Source organism: Cinclus cinclus, chromosome 10, assembly GCF_963662255.1.
Source record: "Cinclus cinclus chromosome 10, bCinCin1.1, whole genome shotgun sequence".
Lineage (NCBI taxonomy): Eukaryota > Metazoa > Chordata > Aves > Passeriformes > Cinclidae > Cinclus > Cinclus cinclus.
The window spans coordinates 2,987,455-3,005,784 of record NC_085055.1 but is presented as its reverse complement, the minus strand read 5'-3'; the positions used below and the strand labels follow the sequence as shown (position 1 = coordinate 3,005,784).

General features: G+C 43.4%; 1 protein-coding gene across 1 annotated transcript in view; it reads left to right on the top strand.

Annotated features, from left to right (window-relative positions):
• Nucleotides 1-6,805: 6,805 nt before the first annotated feature.
• Nucleotides 6,806-18,330, top strand: part of BCHE (butyrylcholinesterase) — a 30,383-nt gene continuing 18,858 nt past the window's right edge. Inside the window, exons 1-2 of the mRNA XM_062499136.1 lie at nucleotides 6,806-6,869; nucleotides 13,982-15,503. Coding sequence (XP_062355120.1) covers nucleotides 6,806-6,869; nucleotides 13,982-15,503 — 1,586 coding nt within the window. The remainder of the gene's footprint in view (nucleotides 6,870-13,981; nucleotides 15,504-18,330) is intronic.

Genomic DNA, 18,330 nt, shown 5'->3' with positions numbered 1-18,330 from the left:
TAAGGGAAAAACACTCAAAGATCATTTTTGGAGTTAAAATTCTGTGACATGATAGAGGGCAAGGGACTGGAAAAAATGGTGGTTTAGGTTTGTACGGTTTCCATCGTGCAAACAGAAGTTGGAGGAAGGAAAGAGAAGTTTATGGGGTGCATGAACCATCAGGGATCTTCATAGGGCAGGATAATTATGAGCAGAATGTGCTGTTATTAAGCTGATGAAAGACAACTCTAACTCCTCTAAAATAAAATATTTCCCAATAGCTCCCCATGGATAAGCTTTGGGATCAATGTGGCCTCAATATTTTGATTTTTACCCTCAAAATCCATACCAAGCAACATATTTTACACATCAGCTTACCTTTCACTTAATGTTGTGTACTCAATATATAAACATCCAGCAACACCTGAGGGAGTCTCCTGTACTTTAGCAGGAAGCCACCTGTTCTGACAGGGCTGGTTTTTCAAGCAGATGGCCCCGTGATGGATTATCAGCTCCTAGCCCATCGCGGCATCTTCCAGAACAATTTACACAGATGTTTATAATGAGATTTTCCTGCTTACACAACACTTGCACATCCACAGGACCAAGTGGCCTTCTCTTGAAAAGTCACCCAGCCTGAGAAGTTTGTTTTTCTGCGGGGAAAGAGGCTTTCCAAGCCCGTTTCCCAATGGGGTCTGGGCATGACTGTTTGGAAAAGGTCGACATGTGGTGCCCCATGAGGTAACAAAATAAGTGCAACCTCTTCCAGGCTCATCTCTTACACCCAAAGTTATATTTCTTTCACGAAACAAAAATGCCAAAAAGATCAAATCTGCTGGGAATTATAGAAAACAAAGGGGAAAATGGCTCTGGAATATTTTTTGTAATGAAGAGGAAAAATAAAGTGTGTGTTGCTATTGACCAACATATCACAGGATCATTCACATTGGAAAAGCCCTGTGAGATCAAGTCCAACCACAAACCCAGCATTGCCAAGCCCCCCACTAAACCATCCCCAAATCCCACATCCACACTTCTTTTAAATCCCTCCATCCCTGCTGTTTTCCTCCTGCTGGAGCACAGCTTTTGGGAATGTGCAGCCTGGCTGCATGGGGGCTGCAGTGACCTCTCAAACCTCCTCACCACAAACTTCACATCTACAGCAGGGGACCTGAGGCTTTATGTCACGACAGACACCCAATTATTCCCACTAAAATCCGTTGTTGGGACATATTCAGGATCCCTTTTATGGGGTCATGGATTGGGACACGCTGAACTTGTTCCCCCTGTAACTTCCCACCTGCAGGTCCCAGTCCTGGGAGTCAGGAACAATTTTTTCATTCCTATTTTCATCGTGCTGGATGAAATGGGAGTCTGAAAACTGCAGTGGCCTAGGCTGAACCTTTGAACATCCTTATGGCATTTCCAGCAGAGACTCTCTTGTTTCTCTTGTGGGTGCAGAAACTGAAAGGCAGAGGATCATGTTAGACAAAGCCTAAAATAGCGAGAATTGGGAGGACTGGGAAGAATTCCCACTTTTCAGATGCAAATTCTACTTAAGAGATTCAAATGAGCTCACTGATCCACCAAAGTTCTTAGTTATTCCCAGAGTTTTGGTATGAGAGGACATAAAATAGTGAATTTCAAGCTGCTGTGGTTAGGCGATCATAAGAATTCAAATATCTTTATTTTAAACAATTAGAGCTTTACTATCTATAAGAAAGAAACAGGAAACAGAAAGGGGAAAAGTTATACAGTCAGTTAATTAATGGTCTGCAGAAATCTGTGGAACCCAACTTATAATTTAATTAGTGTTTTTCTTGCAAGCTAAACACAAGGCTTCAGTAATGGTGTGCAAGTCCAATATTGAGTGCATACTAATAATTTTTTATTTTCTTCACTGAACCTGATCCCTATATGAGACAAAATACATAATTATGTAATACCACAAGGAATTAAGAACATGTGAACATTCAAAATAATAATAATAATAATAATAATAATAATAATAATAATATTGCCTTTAACTTTTCATTGGCTATATTTTCTCAGTGGCTCTGATTTCTCCAAGACATTTATACAAATACAGACCATAATTGTTCTAATAAAGAGGAAATTATACCGATCTATAATTAGAGTAATAAGCAGAAAGGTACAGCAGATCATAACTGAACCAATAAAGGAAAAATATAATCATGTTTAATGGCTTACATGAGTGTTAGTGTCTTCTGTACACTTAATAAATAGGTACCCATTTTCATGGCATGTGTCTGAAGCACCTTCCCTGATATTTTCAGATTACCCTTCAGATATATTGGTGGGTGCTTCTGCTGGTCCTGGAAGCCCCTCTGGCGTGAGTCCTTTTGGAATAAGCAGAATAACAGCAGAATTTCAGATGGGTTTGGCCATCAGCTACAATCATCAGTAGCAGCCCTTCATCCCTGTCCAGGGTTATTTAGGGTGTCCCTGGTTCAAATCCATGGATATGCAGATGGACAACCTCATAACAAGGGTGGGATTTGGAAAAAGAAATACAGAAATGGTTGAGAGGTGTAACCCTTCGGGGTCACAGTGGCAGGGCATGAAAAGATGCTCTGCAAGCAGGAAATGCTCAGAGGTCAAGGCAATGATTTATTTCCTAATATTCACAGCAGAATAACGTGGCTGCAAGCCCCGGAGCTGAGCATCAGTAATTCCTTGCTGCTGCTGCTGAGCTCCCACCTTCTGTGGGCTTTTTTGTTTTTAACCTGAAAATTTCACAGCTCACAGCTTTGACGTGTTTCCCCACGAGTCCTTGAGCTGCTAACTGTCCCCTTCTCAGCAATCTTCCCCCTGTCTGCAGTTTGACCTTCTGGAGCTTGTAGAGCTCAGGTTTACTTGTTTCCCTCACAGCTTTTTCTCACAACGTGGTGGTTTGCTCAGAGGTTCGAGCCAAGGTCACGCAGATGCTCGGAGTGGAAATCCAGCCAGGGATCAGAGAGAGAGCTGAGCCCTCCCAGGGGAGTTTAGCAAGGCTGAAGTTCAAAACAGCCTCTCCACATCTTCACAGAAATGACATCAAATATAGTTTGGATATAATTTGCCTTTTGATTTCCCTCTCAGCCATTAAAAAAATAAGGATGTTTCCTACTTTTACATAATGTGAGCATGTAAATATTTCCTCAGTGAGGTATGCTCACTCTTGATGTGTGACGTCCTATACTTTGAAGTGACACCTGCAAAGATTTTCAGCCCAGTTATCCTGGCAGGAGCCTCGGTGCTGTTTCTGAGCTGTGGATGGCTTGGAAAGGCAGGACCAAATCTGGTGAATGGAACTCTTCATGTGCAAGGTCAGAGAACACCTTGGGAGGGAGGCTCATGTCTTCCACAAGAAACATCTGACATATGTATTTTTCCAAACTTTTTTGTTCCGCAAAGATTTCTCAGCTTTGCTAAGTCCTGAAGATAAATGGAGAGAATTTGCAAGAGCACAGACAGGACAAGGGGGGATGGCCTCAAACTGAGAAAGAAGAGTTTTAGATGGGATTTGGGAAGGAATTTTCCCTGGGAGGATGGGCAGGCCCTAGCACAGAACAGCTGTGGCTGGCCCTGGATCCCTGGCAGTGCCCAAGGCCAGGTTGGACATTGGGCTTGGAGCAGCCCTGGGATGGTGGAAGGTTGTCCCTGCCATGGCAGGGGTGGCACTGGGTGGGATTTAAGGTCTCTTCCAACCCAAACCGTTCTGGGATTCCATGATTCTGTGATACTATGGAATGTGTGGCACTTAGGATATTAATAATATTTAGGTGACATCCTGAAGGGCAGTTAATAGTGAACTAAATCCTAACAATTCCTAAAATAATCCTAAAATATTATATTTTATAGTACATATTTTTATGTATTTCCATATATATTTATGTATGATACCTATTGTTCTCTGAGCTTCTTAGACTAACAAATATAAATTTTCTCTAGAGGTGAACTTAGCTTTCATTTCTACAGACACTTGAACATTTCTTTGATCAAAGCCCCTATGTCAACGTGGCAATGTTGTCACATGTACACATGAAATAACAAAAAGACACTTTTCTATTTTGTGGTGGTTTTTAAGAACTTTGCCCTAAATTTTAAAAATGACACAACCTTGTAAAACCTCATTAGATAGGTGAATAGAGATATTTTTATAAAGAAGGCAAAACTCATAAAAGTAGGAGTATAAGTACATATATGTATGTAGGTGTACAGCAAATATATATATATATATGTGTGTGTGTGTAAAAATATTTCACCCACTGCTCTGCACCTCCTTTTCTTCCCCTATCCCATAGGATCACTGAGAAAATTACGACTCTCCACACAATTACTGAGGGCATTAAATGTATTTAATCTCTAATTTTCGCACAGGTATTTTTAGCAAGCTAAGTAATAACTAAAAGAAGTGTTTCCTCTCACAGCACACAGTCGTGAAACTTTAATTTATATGTTAATTTTTTTAATTAAAGGGGGAGAAATATAGAATTTGGCTTAGTTTTCTTTAAAAGTACAGCATAATAGTCTAACATTAGGCTGAAGGACAATAGTGGAGAGGTCTGACAATTACCTGAAGACATCCAGGTAACCCCAAGGCTGGGGTTTCCTGGTGCCTTGGAAACAGCCTGAGACAGTGGATTCACTATCCCAGGGTCACCTTGTCAGAAACCTCCACATTCTGCATTTAGCAAAGCAGTGCCTTGGAGCAGAAGGCAGCTCCGGGTGCCTTGAGCTCTCTGAAGAGGAGCAGGGAGGGGAAGGCACAGCCTGGACAGCAAACGAAGGACAAAAACCACAATGTCTGAAAACAGATGAAGCCAGAGCAGCATTTTTAACGTTTGAATCTCCTGCTGCTTCTCTACTGCTCAAGGCAAAGAGGTTGAGAGCACAAGCATGGTCATAAGCATCTGAAATTTACTTTGAAGTGGCCTCTAACAAGATTTGGGGGTCATGATTCATCCCTCTGATGTCACAGAAATGGAGTGTGTGTCACCTGGCCATGTCCCCAAATGGGCTGAGACGGCAGCAGAGAAAAGCAGCAAAAGCTCAAACACTGAGGACTGCCTCAGTCTGAGTGGCACCATTTAGTATTTCCTGCGCGTGAAAGGTCTTGATCAGCAAGAGCTGTCTCCAGAAATAATTCTGAACAAATCCTATTTTATTATTAAATATTTCTATTGCACTGCTGAGTTAACAATCTTGGTGAGGAATTCTGAAATCCCACTGTATTGGACAGTTCTGTGCTGAAAGTCTAGGGACTTTTTCATAGAAATATGGAATACTCAAAAAGCTTGGGTTGAAGGGATCCTAAAAGTCAGCCAGTTCCAATTACTGCCATTGTGGTTTAGGTTTGGAGTGGGACATATTCTTTCCAGCGAACATATCCATGCAAAATACTTGTGGGAGGTCTGATCCTAAAGGATGCAGTAAAATTACCAGGAGAAATTAAATAATCCCGCTTTCTTGAACTTTCCTCTGCTAAAACACTAATTCCCACGCTGGTTTTAAAAACCCCACTTGTAATCTCCATACTAAGGTCTATAAACTTCATCCTTAACTTTTTATTTCTGCTTTATTCCTGTTCTTTGCGTTGCCAAATATTGCTTCTGTGTAATTGAAAGAGAGCTGTAGTTTGATTATTAAGCAGGACAGGTAATTGTGTTCAGCTCTAAAGGGGGAAGGAATTGTGGACAGCAGGGGGGGAAAAAAAGCTCAAATTGTGTGAAAAAAATGTGGGTTTTTTTCAGAGCAGAGCTAGAGAGCAGATGCTGCTGGGGTACAGCAGTCCCAGCTCCAAGGGCTGACTTTTTGGTTCCATGGAGTGCCTCAGGGGAGGGGGTTTGACAACAAAGTTTGTAAGGGTGTGGAAGTATTTTCATTTCCCCACCCCGCTGTTTTCATCTGCACCTTGCAGAATATTTGCATTTTATTGTTGTGTTGTCGGACACGTCCCCCAGCTGCTGCTCAGCCTGGCTTTGCACCTGCAGCGTGGAATTCTGGTGGGAACAGTGCCTGGGGATCTCAGGAAAGAGAAGGATATCAGGTGTGCTCGGCACCATGAGGGATTTCCTGTTTGAAGCCTAAGAAAAGAGAGCAATCAGCATGTGACACCACATGGGGCCCATTTTTAACCCTAAAATCAGAAGGGCACAATGCAGATCTGTGCCATGGCCTGGGTGGGCAGGAGCCAAGGGATGCAGCTGGTGCTTGCCAGTTGTTGACATGTCCAGGCAGGGCACATTCCTGTTTTATCTGCCACAGCTGCTAAAACCAAAAATAAGTACTTATTTACAATGAAAATCTGAGGTTTGAGTATTTAAAAAAAAAAAAAAAATACAGGTGAGAGAGCGGTCTAAGCAAGACAAAGGAGAGGCTTGAATTATTATATTTACGTTTCTATTTATTTTTATGAAATAGATGCCCCGTGCACGGGACAAATCCGTGTGCTGCCCCAGCCCTGTGCCTGGTTTTGCCCAGCCTGGGGTTGTCCCTGTCCCTGGAGCAGTTCCAGGGCTGCTCCGGGAGCAGATGCGGGATGGGAGGCAGAGGCTGCCTGCAGATCGAGTGGCTGCTGCCAGCTCTCGCGAGCTCCATGTCAGAAAGAGTTGATTATAATGTCAGCACTGGCCAATTTACGGGCTTAAAGCAGCAGCTGCAGCACTGCATCTCCCCCGAGGGATCCCAAGAACCCGACTTTAAGAAACTTGGTTGTTTCTTGTAATAGAAGTGGGGTAAGTGATTCTCCCTTTGCGCGTCTCTGCCTGCCAGGGTAATTCGCGGTTCAGCTTGATTTGCACGGGGATGGGGATCTCTGGAAATGCGCTGCTCTGCCCATTTGTTGCTCTCCGGGGGAAGCTGCCTCTGCTCTGCAAATGGAACAAGTGAGCAGCGTGTGTAGCAGACCTTGGCATTATTCAAGGGGTCCTGGGCTAAGTAAATTAAGCTGAGCTAGAAATCACTTACTAATTCAACCAGCTTTCCTATTTAAATAGTGATTATGTAGTCCGGTGTATAGATTTTTTTTTTTTTTTTTTGGCTGGGTAAAGATTAACAAAGGGGGAGGAAACGGGCATTGAAATGGTGTTCCCTCACTGAATAAGAATGCAAAACTAGAGACTGTTTCACTTTTGCTGGGGGAAACTACTACAGCAGCAGCAGCTTTTTAAAATATGCAAATACACTGTACGATATAACTCTGCTAGGTTGGTGTTGATGAGCTAAAGCAATCTTCTGACCTTTTTACTCTCATTGTAATAATCAAGTAATGTTTGTTTTGCTCGGTGTGCTTCACGTTGCTGAGTTTGGCTTAAAGCAGCATTAAAATCCTTATTAAATGTAATATTTGCCAGGCATTCAAGTTGTAAAAATAATCCTCTGTAACTTGCTACTTTTGTTAATATTGCAGAGTGACCTGAGAGTAGATGACTCCTCTCATTCAGTAGCACAAAACTTCTGTGTTTTCCAAGCTTGATACACTTTTTTCTTTGAAATGCCAGAGCTAATTTTAAAGGTACAAAACTGAATGTTTTGTTTTGCTTTGTTTTATTTTGTTTTTTTCACTAATACTATGGTGGAAAACAATTGCCTCTATATTTTGAAATGCTACATTGTTTTCCTCCCATATCTTTTTAATTGACAGGAAAGTGCAGGAGGAGAAGCAATTTTAATTACTATTTAGATGGATTAATCTTGATGAACTTTAAAGTGTCTTGCTTTTCTTAGAGTCATTTTCTCTTCCTAATGATGGTATTTTAAATATCTTATTAATTCCAGCTTGTTGTAGTTTGGTCATGATCAAATTCAACAAACAGTGTCACAAAAACAAGACTTAGAGAAATAACTTCTCCCATCTCATAGCATTACTGGGTCCTCCAAACCCTAACTGGATCCCTCCTCCATCCCTTCTCCATCATTATCCTTCTCCCAGCTCAAGTGGCTTTTCAGGATTTTGGTTTTGCTTTTGCAGGGGGCCTGAGAGAAGCCCTGGGATGTTGAACACTAATGATTTTTAAGCATAGATTTGGAGAGCAAACCAAATCATTCTTCTTACTTTTCCTTTCATGGCCTCTCTTAATTCTTCTGAAAGTTTTAAAATGAGATGTGCTGTGTTAAAAAAATAATCCCAAGTCTGTGTTAGTTTAGCATCTGGAAATATTCAGCAAACTGGGTAAGTTATGCCCAGTTCTCTCAAAGACAGTGGGACTTAAGCTTGAGTGTTTTAGCAAAGCGGGGTAAATACAGGCTCTTGTTTTGGTCTTTGTGGAGGTTTGGGGTGGATATCAGGAAAGGTTCTTTCCCCAGAGGGTGCTGGGCACTGCCCAGGCTCCCCAGGGAATGGGCACAGCCCTGAGGCTGCCAGAGCTCCTGAAGGTTTGGATAACGCTGTCAGGGATGCACAGGGTGGGATTGTTGGGATGTCTGTGTGTAGCAATAGGAAACAAAGCACGTGGACCCCCTTAGGCATCCAGAGGTCCCTTTATTGTAGAAAACACAGTCTTTTATATCTTTAATCTCCACCTGACAAAACTGAAACCAAACTGAGACCTAACAGAACTGAAGAGAAGGGCACCCCCTGGCTGGCACAGCTGCCATGCTGCTGTCCACACCTCCTTCCACACAGTCAGCTCCTTGCTCCTGCTCTGTCCATGCACAAAGCTGGACTTTTACTTGCAGCTAAATAAATGGTGTGTGGCTCTTGGCCTTTGAGAGTTTGTAGTCGCTCTCTGCCTCTCTTAACTAAACACGTGTATGCATCATTAACAGTCCACACAGTACTTGTTGCTGTGCGAGGCAAGAATAACTAACCACTCTAACACATGCAAAGGGTCTTTATCAGTAACAAACCATTGAAACAGAACAGGAAAAAGCTGAAATCTGCTAGCAGCTATGGCAAGGTGCACAGATTTATCAGGATCCCATCTCCAGTTTTGGAGGTTTTCTAGTGCTTGAGGGCAGTTTTACCTTCTGAGGTCAGCTGTTGAACCAAATGCAGGTGGGGTTTCCTCTGAGTAAGCCAAATAAAGGGTGTAAAAGTTCTGCAGATAAACCCAAAACAGGGCACAACTAATTCAAGGAACCTAGCAGTTTCTGTAATCCATTTAAAGTTAGGTGTCTTTAACATAAAGCCTTAAATGCTGAGGGCTGATGGTCTGCTGAGTATTTCTCCACCCCAGATAATGCCACAGGGACTCACACTGCATCTCTTCAGGTGCCACGATGAGTCCTGCATTTTGAATTGCCTCCATGACAGCTACCTGAATAGAACATAAGATGGATTGATGGTGAGCTGTGAGTAGAATGTCATCCATACCATGATATATGGTTGCAGCAGGAAATTCACGACGAACAGGATGCAGGGCAAGATCCACTACCCTTCAGGACATAGTTACACATGTCCTGTGGCAACACTGTCCAGTGAAATCTCTTCATTGGTTCTGTGTGATTTAAGGGAGGCGCCTAAAAAGCAAAGTGAGGTGCATCATCATGGTGTAGAGGGATGGTGAAAAAATCTTTTAGGTTTAAAATTACTAAGGGCCAACTGAGGGGAATCCTTGCGGGTGATTGAAGCCCAGGCTGCAGAGCCCTCATAGGTTCAATAATTACATTTATTGCCTGTAGATCCTGCAATAATCACCACTTGGCATTTTGTTTAGGTATACAGAATATTGGGGAGTTCCAGGGGCTAGAAGATGGGCAAATATGGCCCCAGGATAATTGCTCTTCCACAAGATGTCTTAAATTCAGTAGCCATTCTTTTCATAGGGACTATTGGTCCACCCACACAGGGTCTTCAGTCTACCATGTGAGTTTACATATGTACAGTATTTGATTTTGGAGCAGATGAGCAATGGCCCCTATGAAAAAGGCCCTCAAGTGACGTTGAGTCTATTTGTGTGGTTGTCCCAAATTGTTCCAGAACACCTCTTCCCCATAGTGTGCACGGTATAGAGGCAATGAACAGGGAAATCCAGGCAGTTTTCCCAAGGACAAGCTGGAGGTGAGTGTTTTGCCTAGGGTGCTGCATTCCTCCAACCCCAGTTAGGGAAAATGTAGGGCTAATTGTGGGCCAATCACTTGGCCATTCATTGCTTTTAATAATACAGACATCAGCTCCAGAGTCAACAAGCCCTTTACATTTTTTGCCATCTATAGTGTATGTTAAAGTTGGCTGAGCTGTTGTAATGGGATTTGTCCAGAAAATCTGTAGCTGACCTGTGTAATACCAAAGTTATTTGTGCCATGTTTGCCCTTGCCACTAGGGGTTTTGTTGGCAAAGGGAATCAGTTGTACTGTATGTTGACCTGCTGGTACAAAGTGGGGTGGCACGGGAGTCCATAACATAATTTGTATCTTACCCTCATAATCTAAATTAATAACTCCAAGCAGTACAAAAAGTCCCAGCCTAGTGGCAGAGGAGCGCCCTATTAGCAAAGTGTGAGTGTTATTACCAAGGAGTCCCCACACTCCAGTAGGAACTAAAGGTACTGAAGATGTTGTAAGAGTTATTGATTCTCTGGAGGTAAGGTCCAGCCTCACAATGCCTGTGGTAGCAGGCCGGAGCTCGCTTGCCAAATGTTTTGTCTCACATTCTTTTTCTTCTATGGGGTGCATGGACCTGTCTCCTGCCAGATGTTTCCCAGCTGTGTAGCCTTCCCTTTTACAGGGTGCAAGTATAGCAGTCAGCAGCCCAACAACACTTTCCCCTTCTACACTGGAGACAATCTCTAGGTGGTATTTTTATCCCATCCCCTTGTTGAGAGTAACCCTTTATAAAATGACCCATTGAACCACATTTAAAACAATTCTCCTCCTGTGTGTCCAAAACCCAGAAGTGATCTGCTAAAGCCGCTGCCAGAGAATTAGTATCATCTTCATTTTGGCATGCCCTAGCCATATCTGCTATATCACAGCAGCAAGCAGTGCTTTTCCACAATCTTCATTCGTGTTTGTGAAAGCAAGCTGCCACAACACAATATCTCTGGCCTTATTGTTATCAGCTTACCAGGAGAGCACGGCTTGTAGTCTGTCCAGGAACTGCACAAATGACTCTGCTGGACCCTGCAAAATCTTAGTGAAAGACATGTTAGAATCAACATGTTAGAATCGTCCCCGGGCATCACTGCGGGGCCTGCAGGGCTAGGTGAGTGGTGATATCATACACACAATGTGGGTAGCCTGCCTGGCTGTAGGGACTGAAAGCACCCTCTCTGGCCTCCTGTGCAACGATGACTGCTGGATTTCTGTCTTGCAGCACTTCCACCTGGGTCATACACAGTTCTCTCTTACCCAGACTGCAAGCTGCGTCGCTGTTAGAATCATTTTCATGCTTTTCTGTTGTGGGGTGTGAGGATGTACATGGTACTGATAGACTCTAGATAGCTTAGGCCGTGATGGGAGGATATGCTGCTTTCTTTAACCAGCATCCTCAGTGCTTTAATTACTTTATATCTAATTCTCTGTACAGCAGCCGTTGTTTTGGCACATATGGTACTGGGAGGCTGTAATCACCACCAAGTCACCCTCCTTCATGGTGGACTCCAGGCATTTTTGCCAATGCTGGACTACTGTGCTGCCATTTAGGGCAGGGAACAAGCCCATCGCCCGCTCGTGATGTGAGAGTTCTGTGCTGAGGGGTCCCCACACGCAGGGATTTTTATAGGTTTAAGGCAATTCCATGAGGCTGGGTTAATCTCAGGATAAGGCAATTCCACAGGGTTTGGGTCAATCTCAGGGTTGTACACGGGTTCTGGTGGTGCTGAGGGTTCAGGGGAATTAATTTCCAAAGCCACGAAATGATTGCCATTGGCACGACTTCCTATAACGGCCACCATGATTGTCCCCCATGCAGCAAGGTGCCCACGAGCTTTGCCACCGCTCTCCCCAGCAATATCAAAAAGTCTCTGCCCTACCACTTGCCAGACTTCTAATTGAAGGGGCCTGCTAAAGGGAAAATATGTAACTTGATTAGACACCCAGTCCAGCAGGGTACTTAGTTTCACTTCAGCCATATTAATAGATTGCTGATGTAGGAGCTACCATACCTGGCCCAAGCTTCTGCTTTGCTCAGAGGATATTCCACCTCCCGTATTTGCTCCCACTGGTGAGGTGCATGCACTTTTGGATTCCTGAGTTCCTTCCTGAACTCTTCCTGAATCCTTCCCTCGATCTTTTTTCCCAGACTCTTCCCAGCCAGTTCCTTGACCTAGTGGGAGTTGCTACCAGAGCCACCTTACAGGCCCCACTTTGGGCCAGCCATTTATAGCAATGGGAACAAAGTGACACAGACCCCCTTGTGCATCCGAAGGAGATCCCTTTATTGTAGAAATCACAGCTTTTTATACCTTTAACCTCTATCTGACACAACTGAAACCAACCGGAAGCCGAACAGAATTTAAAGAAACAGGGCACCCATTGGCTGGCACAGCTGCTGTGCTGGGGTCCGTGTGTTCTTCCATCCATCAGCTTCTGCTCTTGCGCTGTCCACGCGTTCCTCCAGCCAATCACAACCTCACTCCCTTCTGTCACTAACTGGCTCTCTCCTCACTCATAACTACCTCCCACCCTGCGGCAGAATTCCAACCATCCCTCCTGCAGCTGTGCCTTTACCACTTCCACAGTTGTAGCCCCATATCCTACATCTGTGCAGGGCCAGGAACTGGACTGGATGATCCTTGGGGGATCTGTCAGAATAGTCCATGATTCCATGCCTGGCACAGAGAGAGGGGAGCCAAAAAACACTGGATGTGTGACTGCGCCAGGGCGAGTTGCGCTGACCCAAACTCCTTGGGAGCTGCTAGACCCTGTGAGCTGACAAATCACATCTCTAATGTTTTACAAAAAAAAGTGGGCAATTGCACATTTCTGTTGGTCAAGATGAAGACTTGGTGGAGTGTAAGACCAACTCCGAAGTCTATCACCCCCATTTGCCACCTCATCTATTTTATTTTAACATAACAACCAGAGTGTAAATGTTTATGTTTTCTAAAATTTATTTATTTTCTGTCTTTAGATGAATGCTGAAAATATTGTCCCTGAAGACTTCTCCCTGCTCCTTTGATTCTGTCTCAAAGTTAGGAACCCCTTAGCACAAAACCTTCCCTGCCTCTCCTCTGCTGCATTTTCTTTCCAAGAACAGGCAAAAAAACCAGGAGGAGTTCAAATTAGGCCACAGCTGTATTTTCCAGAGAAATTGTCCTCATTCCTTCTACGGACAGGAGTGCTCCTCATTAACAAAGAATGGCCTGTTTAAAGGGATGGGACAGAGCATGCAATGTGTGACAGGGAAACAGGCAAAAAAAATAGAAGGGAGCTTTGTTGAGCATTTTTAGATATGTAAACCACAGAAATAGGTTTATGTAAAGAGGCTCTTTGTGAATTTTCAGTTTCAAGGGGATGGTGCTGAAAAGGTTGGGGTAAAGAAGATTGTTAGGGTGCTTAAATGTGGTACATAATCAACATTTATATACTTAGCTTTAAGGTAATACTGATTATGACTTGGAAAAATTCTCAGGAAGGAAAGAGCGATCCAAATTATTAGACATTATATATTCAAAAATCCTTGATGTTTTAGCATCTTAGTATTAAATCTAAATAGTAGAAGTATGACTGCTTCATATGAGTCTGCTGGTTGTAAATTTGGTTAAGATGCTCTAGAAGAACAAGATCTTAGAAAAAATTATTTTTAGATTTTGGTTGGTGGGTAAATCATCCACAGTGGTCAGAGCCTGTTTGTATGATTTCATCTCTCTTGGTTTGTTTTCCTCTGTTCTGCAGTTTTTAACGAGAGAATTTTTCTGATCAAATACTGAATACCGAACACAATCTTTGCAGCACAAATAACCAAGAAGAACTTACAGTTCAAAACTTCTGTGCTTTATGCAGCAGCACCTTATTTTCAGTGCCCCTGGGATGACCTACTCTTATTTAACAGACCATTTTGGTACTTATATATTGCAACGCTAATTCTGAATTTATTTTTTGTCCTGTCTTCCAGGCATCATGATTTGGATAAATGGTTTAAGTCTCTCCACCATATTCCTGATGGGGTTTCTTCTCCTGTCCATGTTCACCAGGAAGGTGGTACCTGAAGAGAACACCATTGAAACCAAGAAGGGCAAAGTCAGAGGGACCAGCCTGCAGGTGCTGGGGGGAACAGTCACAGCCTTCCTGGGAATCCCTTATGGGCAGCCCCCCATCGGGAGGCTGAGGTTCCAAAAGCCAGAACCTCGGGAGGAGTGGGCGGATGTTTGGGATGCCACCAAACACGCAAACTCCTGTTACCAGCCCATAGACACAACTTACCCAGGCTTTGCTGGGTCAGAGATGTGGAACCCAAAAACCAACCTGAGTGAGGACTGCTTATACCTGAATGTGTGGATTCCTTCTCCCAAGCCCAAGAACGCCACTGTCATGGTGTGGATTTACGGCGGCGGCTTCGAGTCTGGGTCCACTTCCCTGCCTGTCTACGATGGGAAGTTTCTGGCCAGGGTGGAAAGAGTGGTCGTGGTTTCCATGAACTACAGGGTTGGTGCTTTGGGATTTCTGTCCTTGCCAGGAAACCAGAAAGCTCCTGGAAATGCAGGTTTATTTGATCAAAGGTTGGCGCTTCAGTGGGTCCAGGAGAACATAGCAGCCTTTGGAGGCAATCCCAAAAGCGTGACTCTGTTTGGAGAGAGCGCTGGCTCGGCCTCTGTCACCTATCACCTCCTTTCTCCTGCAAGCCACCCTTTATTCACCAGGGCCATCCTGCAGAGTGGCTCTGCAAATGCCCCCTGGGCTGCAATTACATCTTCTGAAGCCAGGAACAGAGCAGTGGCTTTGGCCAAACAGCTCCAGTGTCCCACCAGTAACGAGTCAGAACTCATTTTCTGCCTCCAAGACAAGGACCCGAAGGAAATACTGGAGAATGAAATTTTTGTCGTTCCACATGGCTCTCTTCTACAAGTATATTTCTGTCCAAGCATAGATGGTGATTTTTTGGTGGACATGCCAGAAGTATTGATGGAGAATGGTCTTTTCAAACAGACCCAGGTTTTGGTGGGCGTTAATAAAGATGAAGGGTTATCATTTCTGGCATATGGAGTCCCTGGCCTTGACAAGGATAGCGATGGCTTGATCAATAAAACTCAGTTTGAAGCAGCTTTAACTCTGGCCTTCCCAGGAGTGAGCAAACTGGCGATAGAATCGATCATCTTCCACTACACAGACTGGGAAAACATGGCAAAGCCGGAGCACTACCGGGATGCCATCGATGACGTTATCGGGGACTACAACATCATCTGTCCTGTGGTGGAGTTCAGCACCAGCTTCGCCCGGCTGGGCCACCACGTGTTCTTTTATTTCTTTGAGCATCGCTCCTCCAAGCTGCCCTGGCCAGAGTGGATGGGGGTCATGCATGGCTACGAGATCGAGTTTGTTTTCGGGCTGCCCCTGGAGAGGAGAGTGAATTACACCAAAGCTGAGGAACTCCTGAGCCGCTCTATGATGAGATACTGGGCAACTTTCGCCAAAACTGGGTAAGTTTACTCTGCAAATTTGGTTGGTTTGTTGTTGCTTCACCAGGGGAAAAAGCTTGACTGGTCCAGTGCTGCTTGGAGCCTGGCTGGAACGATGGATACAGATTAATTGTTCAGTTATCCAGAATTCCTATTTTAGTTCTCACAAAAACACTGTATTAATAAAATAAACAGTTGATGTGTTGCTCCCTGTATTGGACAAGCTTAAGGGAACAGTGTTTATCCACCCATAAAAGCAAACACAAAACATTTCTTTGCCAGGGCAACAATTGTTCCAAAGGCAGGTAATGGTTTCAAGTGTTAGAAACAAAATATTTCAAGCCCTAGAAAGGACTCCCAGCAGTAGAAGTAGGAGGAAAAAAGCCCAATTTCCTTGAGGATGTAATTTTCTCAGAACATTCAGGTGTATAACAGGGAGGTGTGTTATGTTCACATGATGGAGAGATTGGGATTTCAGAAAGCCTTTCCTCCCTCTGTGCTGTGAGTGCAAGCCCGTGACAAATCACTCTCCAGTTCTAGTCCACTCATCTTCAGGTGAAATATGGCCCGGCCTGCACAAGGAGCAAATAAGAATATTTCATTTGGGTGTTTGGAATGGAATAAATCCAACCCCTCTCCAGCTGGAGTCAGGAAAAGTGAGGAGCCCTTGCTCCTCTCAGCAGGGCTGGGGGCTCTCAATGAGACTCTCAGTTGGAAATGAAAACATTTCAGAGCAGTAACAGAAACAGCCCCCACCACAACAATCACATAGGATTAGTCCCAAGCCTGGTGGGAAGGGGAGGTGTCTTTTTCCAGAAGTTTGGTTTGTGTTCTCTCCTGAGAAAATTATATATACAAAATTCTGTGCCTCAGAGAACACACAACCGAACAGGCAATTCACACTCTAAAAACATTTCTTTAACTTTAATATTAAAATCTTGCATTAATTCTGCTTCTAAGGTGGACCTTTTGTTTGATTTGTCAAGGATATATAGATTTGTAAAGGCTGAAATCAACATTGGAACAAGATCTAATTAATTTTTTGAATAGTTTAGAAACCAGAGGGGACCACTGTGTTCATTTAGTCCACCCAACCTTGTACATAACACAGAACACAGGTAGGACTGAAATGTTCCCACTGATTAAAAATGTTTCCACTGATTAAAAATCCAGAACAAACATTGTTGTTTTAGATCTTAATTCCACTTAAAAGGTTACATTATAAAAGTAAGTGTTTCTAGATTGTATTTGCCTCATCCTCCATGGTAAACTCACTGCTTATTTTTATGTGCATTCATTTTTCAACAGATTTCCTTATCAATGGGTGGGATTGATTAATTGATTGATTGATTGATTGATTGATTGATTATCTGGTTGATTGATTGATTGATTGATTGATTGATTGATTGATTGTCTTGATTTTCAGGGTGATTAATTACCTTAACAAGTCCCATACCCTTTATATGCTGGAGCTTGTAATATTTCTCTTACCAGAGAAGATGAGCATATTAAAACTAGGAAAATAATTGTACCAATAGCTGCACTCATCAATGCACAATGCTTTTAAACAGCTTTAATTATTGTAAAATTTAACCTAAAATTTAATCCACGAGCTCTTCCTGCTCAGAGCCTGAGCACACCCCTCGGTGTGAGTTTGGTGGGGAGGGCTGTGGTGCAGAGCAAAGCTTTCAGTGGGATTCACAGTCTGGAACTGGGCTGTGAGGTTGATTAATCAATGCCAAAAATGCATCTGATTGAATCCCAGGATGAGTTCTGAAAAGCTTGGGAACACTTCCTGCACCATGAAGATGTGCTGGGACGCCGTTCCCTGGGGCTGGTGTTGTTAGATCCTTGGTGGAGAGCAACTGAGTCCGGGTTCCTTGTTCCACCCTGCAGCTCCCCATCCTGCCCTAAAGGACCTTGCAGCCAGGATATTCCACCAGAGACAGCACATCCTGCCATTACACAGAACTACTTCTTAGTGGAAAAAGAGAAATTCAGGTCGATGTTTGATTTTGCAGAGCAATATTTAAATTTCTTTGAACTATCGGTTTCCACTGGATTATGTATATATTTACCTCTCATGTATATAACTTTTAGGTGTATGTATGTATAAATCTCAATAACCTGCTCTGCAAAACACTGCTCCTGTCACCGCAGCCCCTAAAATTAGACAACATAAGGTACACTCAGGTTTAAGTTTGTGGAAGACAGTCCTGTCACCTACTCTGATCATCATTCACACTCTAATTAGATTACCCCACAGATTGAATTTTAAGTGGTTTCTACAGCAAACAGCAAATAATCTCTCCCTCTGCTCCCACCACGAGGATCCAAACCATGACTACAGGGGGAAAACAATATCATCCAGCATTTTCTGTGTTAGTAAAAAACCAGTATTTGACCATTTACTCGTTATTCGGAGCAGCGACACCTAAAGCTCTGCATCCCGTTATTCAAAGCATGCAAGGAGTGGGGAAGTTATAAAAATTCCTCATAATTCCAAGATTAATAAGTGATCCTTTTCTTTTTCCTGGCACATTTGAGCACAGCAAACATTTTTGAGGAGCTGGGGAAGCCCTGTTTTGACACAATATTTATAGGAAACTCTGGCATGATCAAAGGGCAAACCTCTGAGGGGGAAATTACCATTGATGTCTCCAGCAGATGAAGAGAAAATCAAGCAAAAATGAGAAATATTGTACAGCATATTTTTTAGTGAGGGTGTTTGACCTAATATTCTAATGTGCTGAAGTACAAAAGCACAAGGGAGGGGAGAGCTGCCTGCAGAGGAAAGGAGATGAAGTAGAGTCAACAAAACTGGAGGAAATCTTGCTTTTCCTGTTTT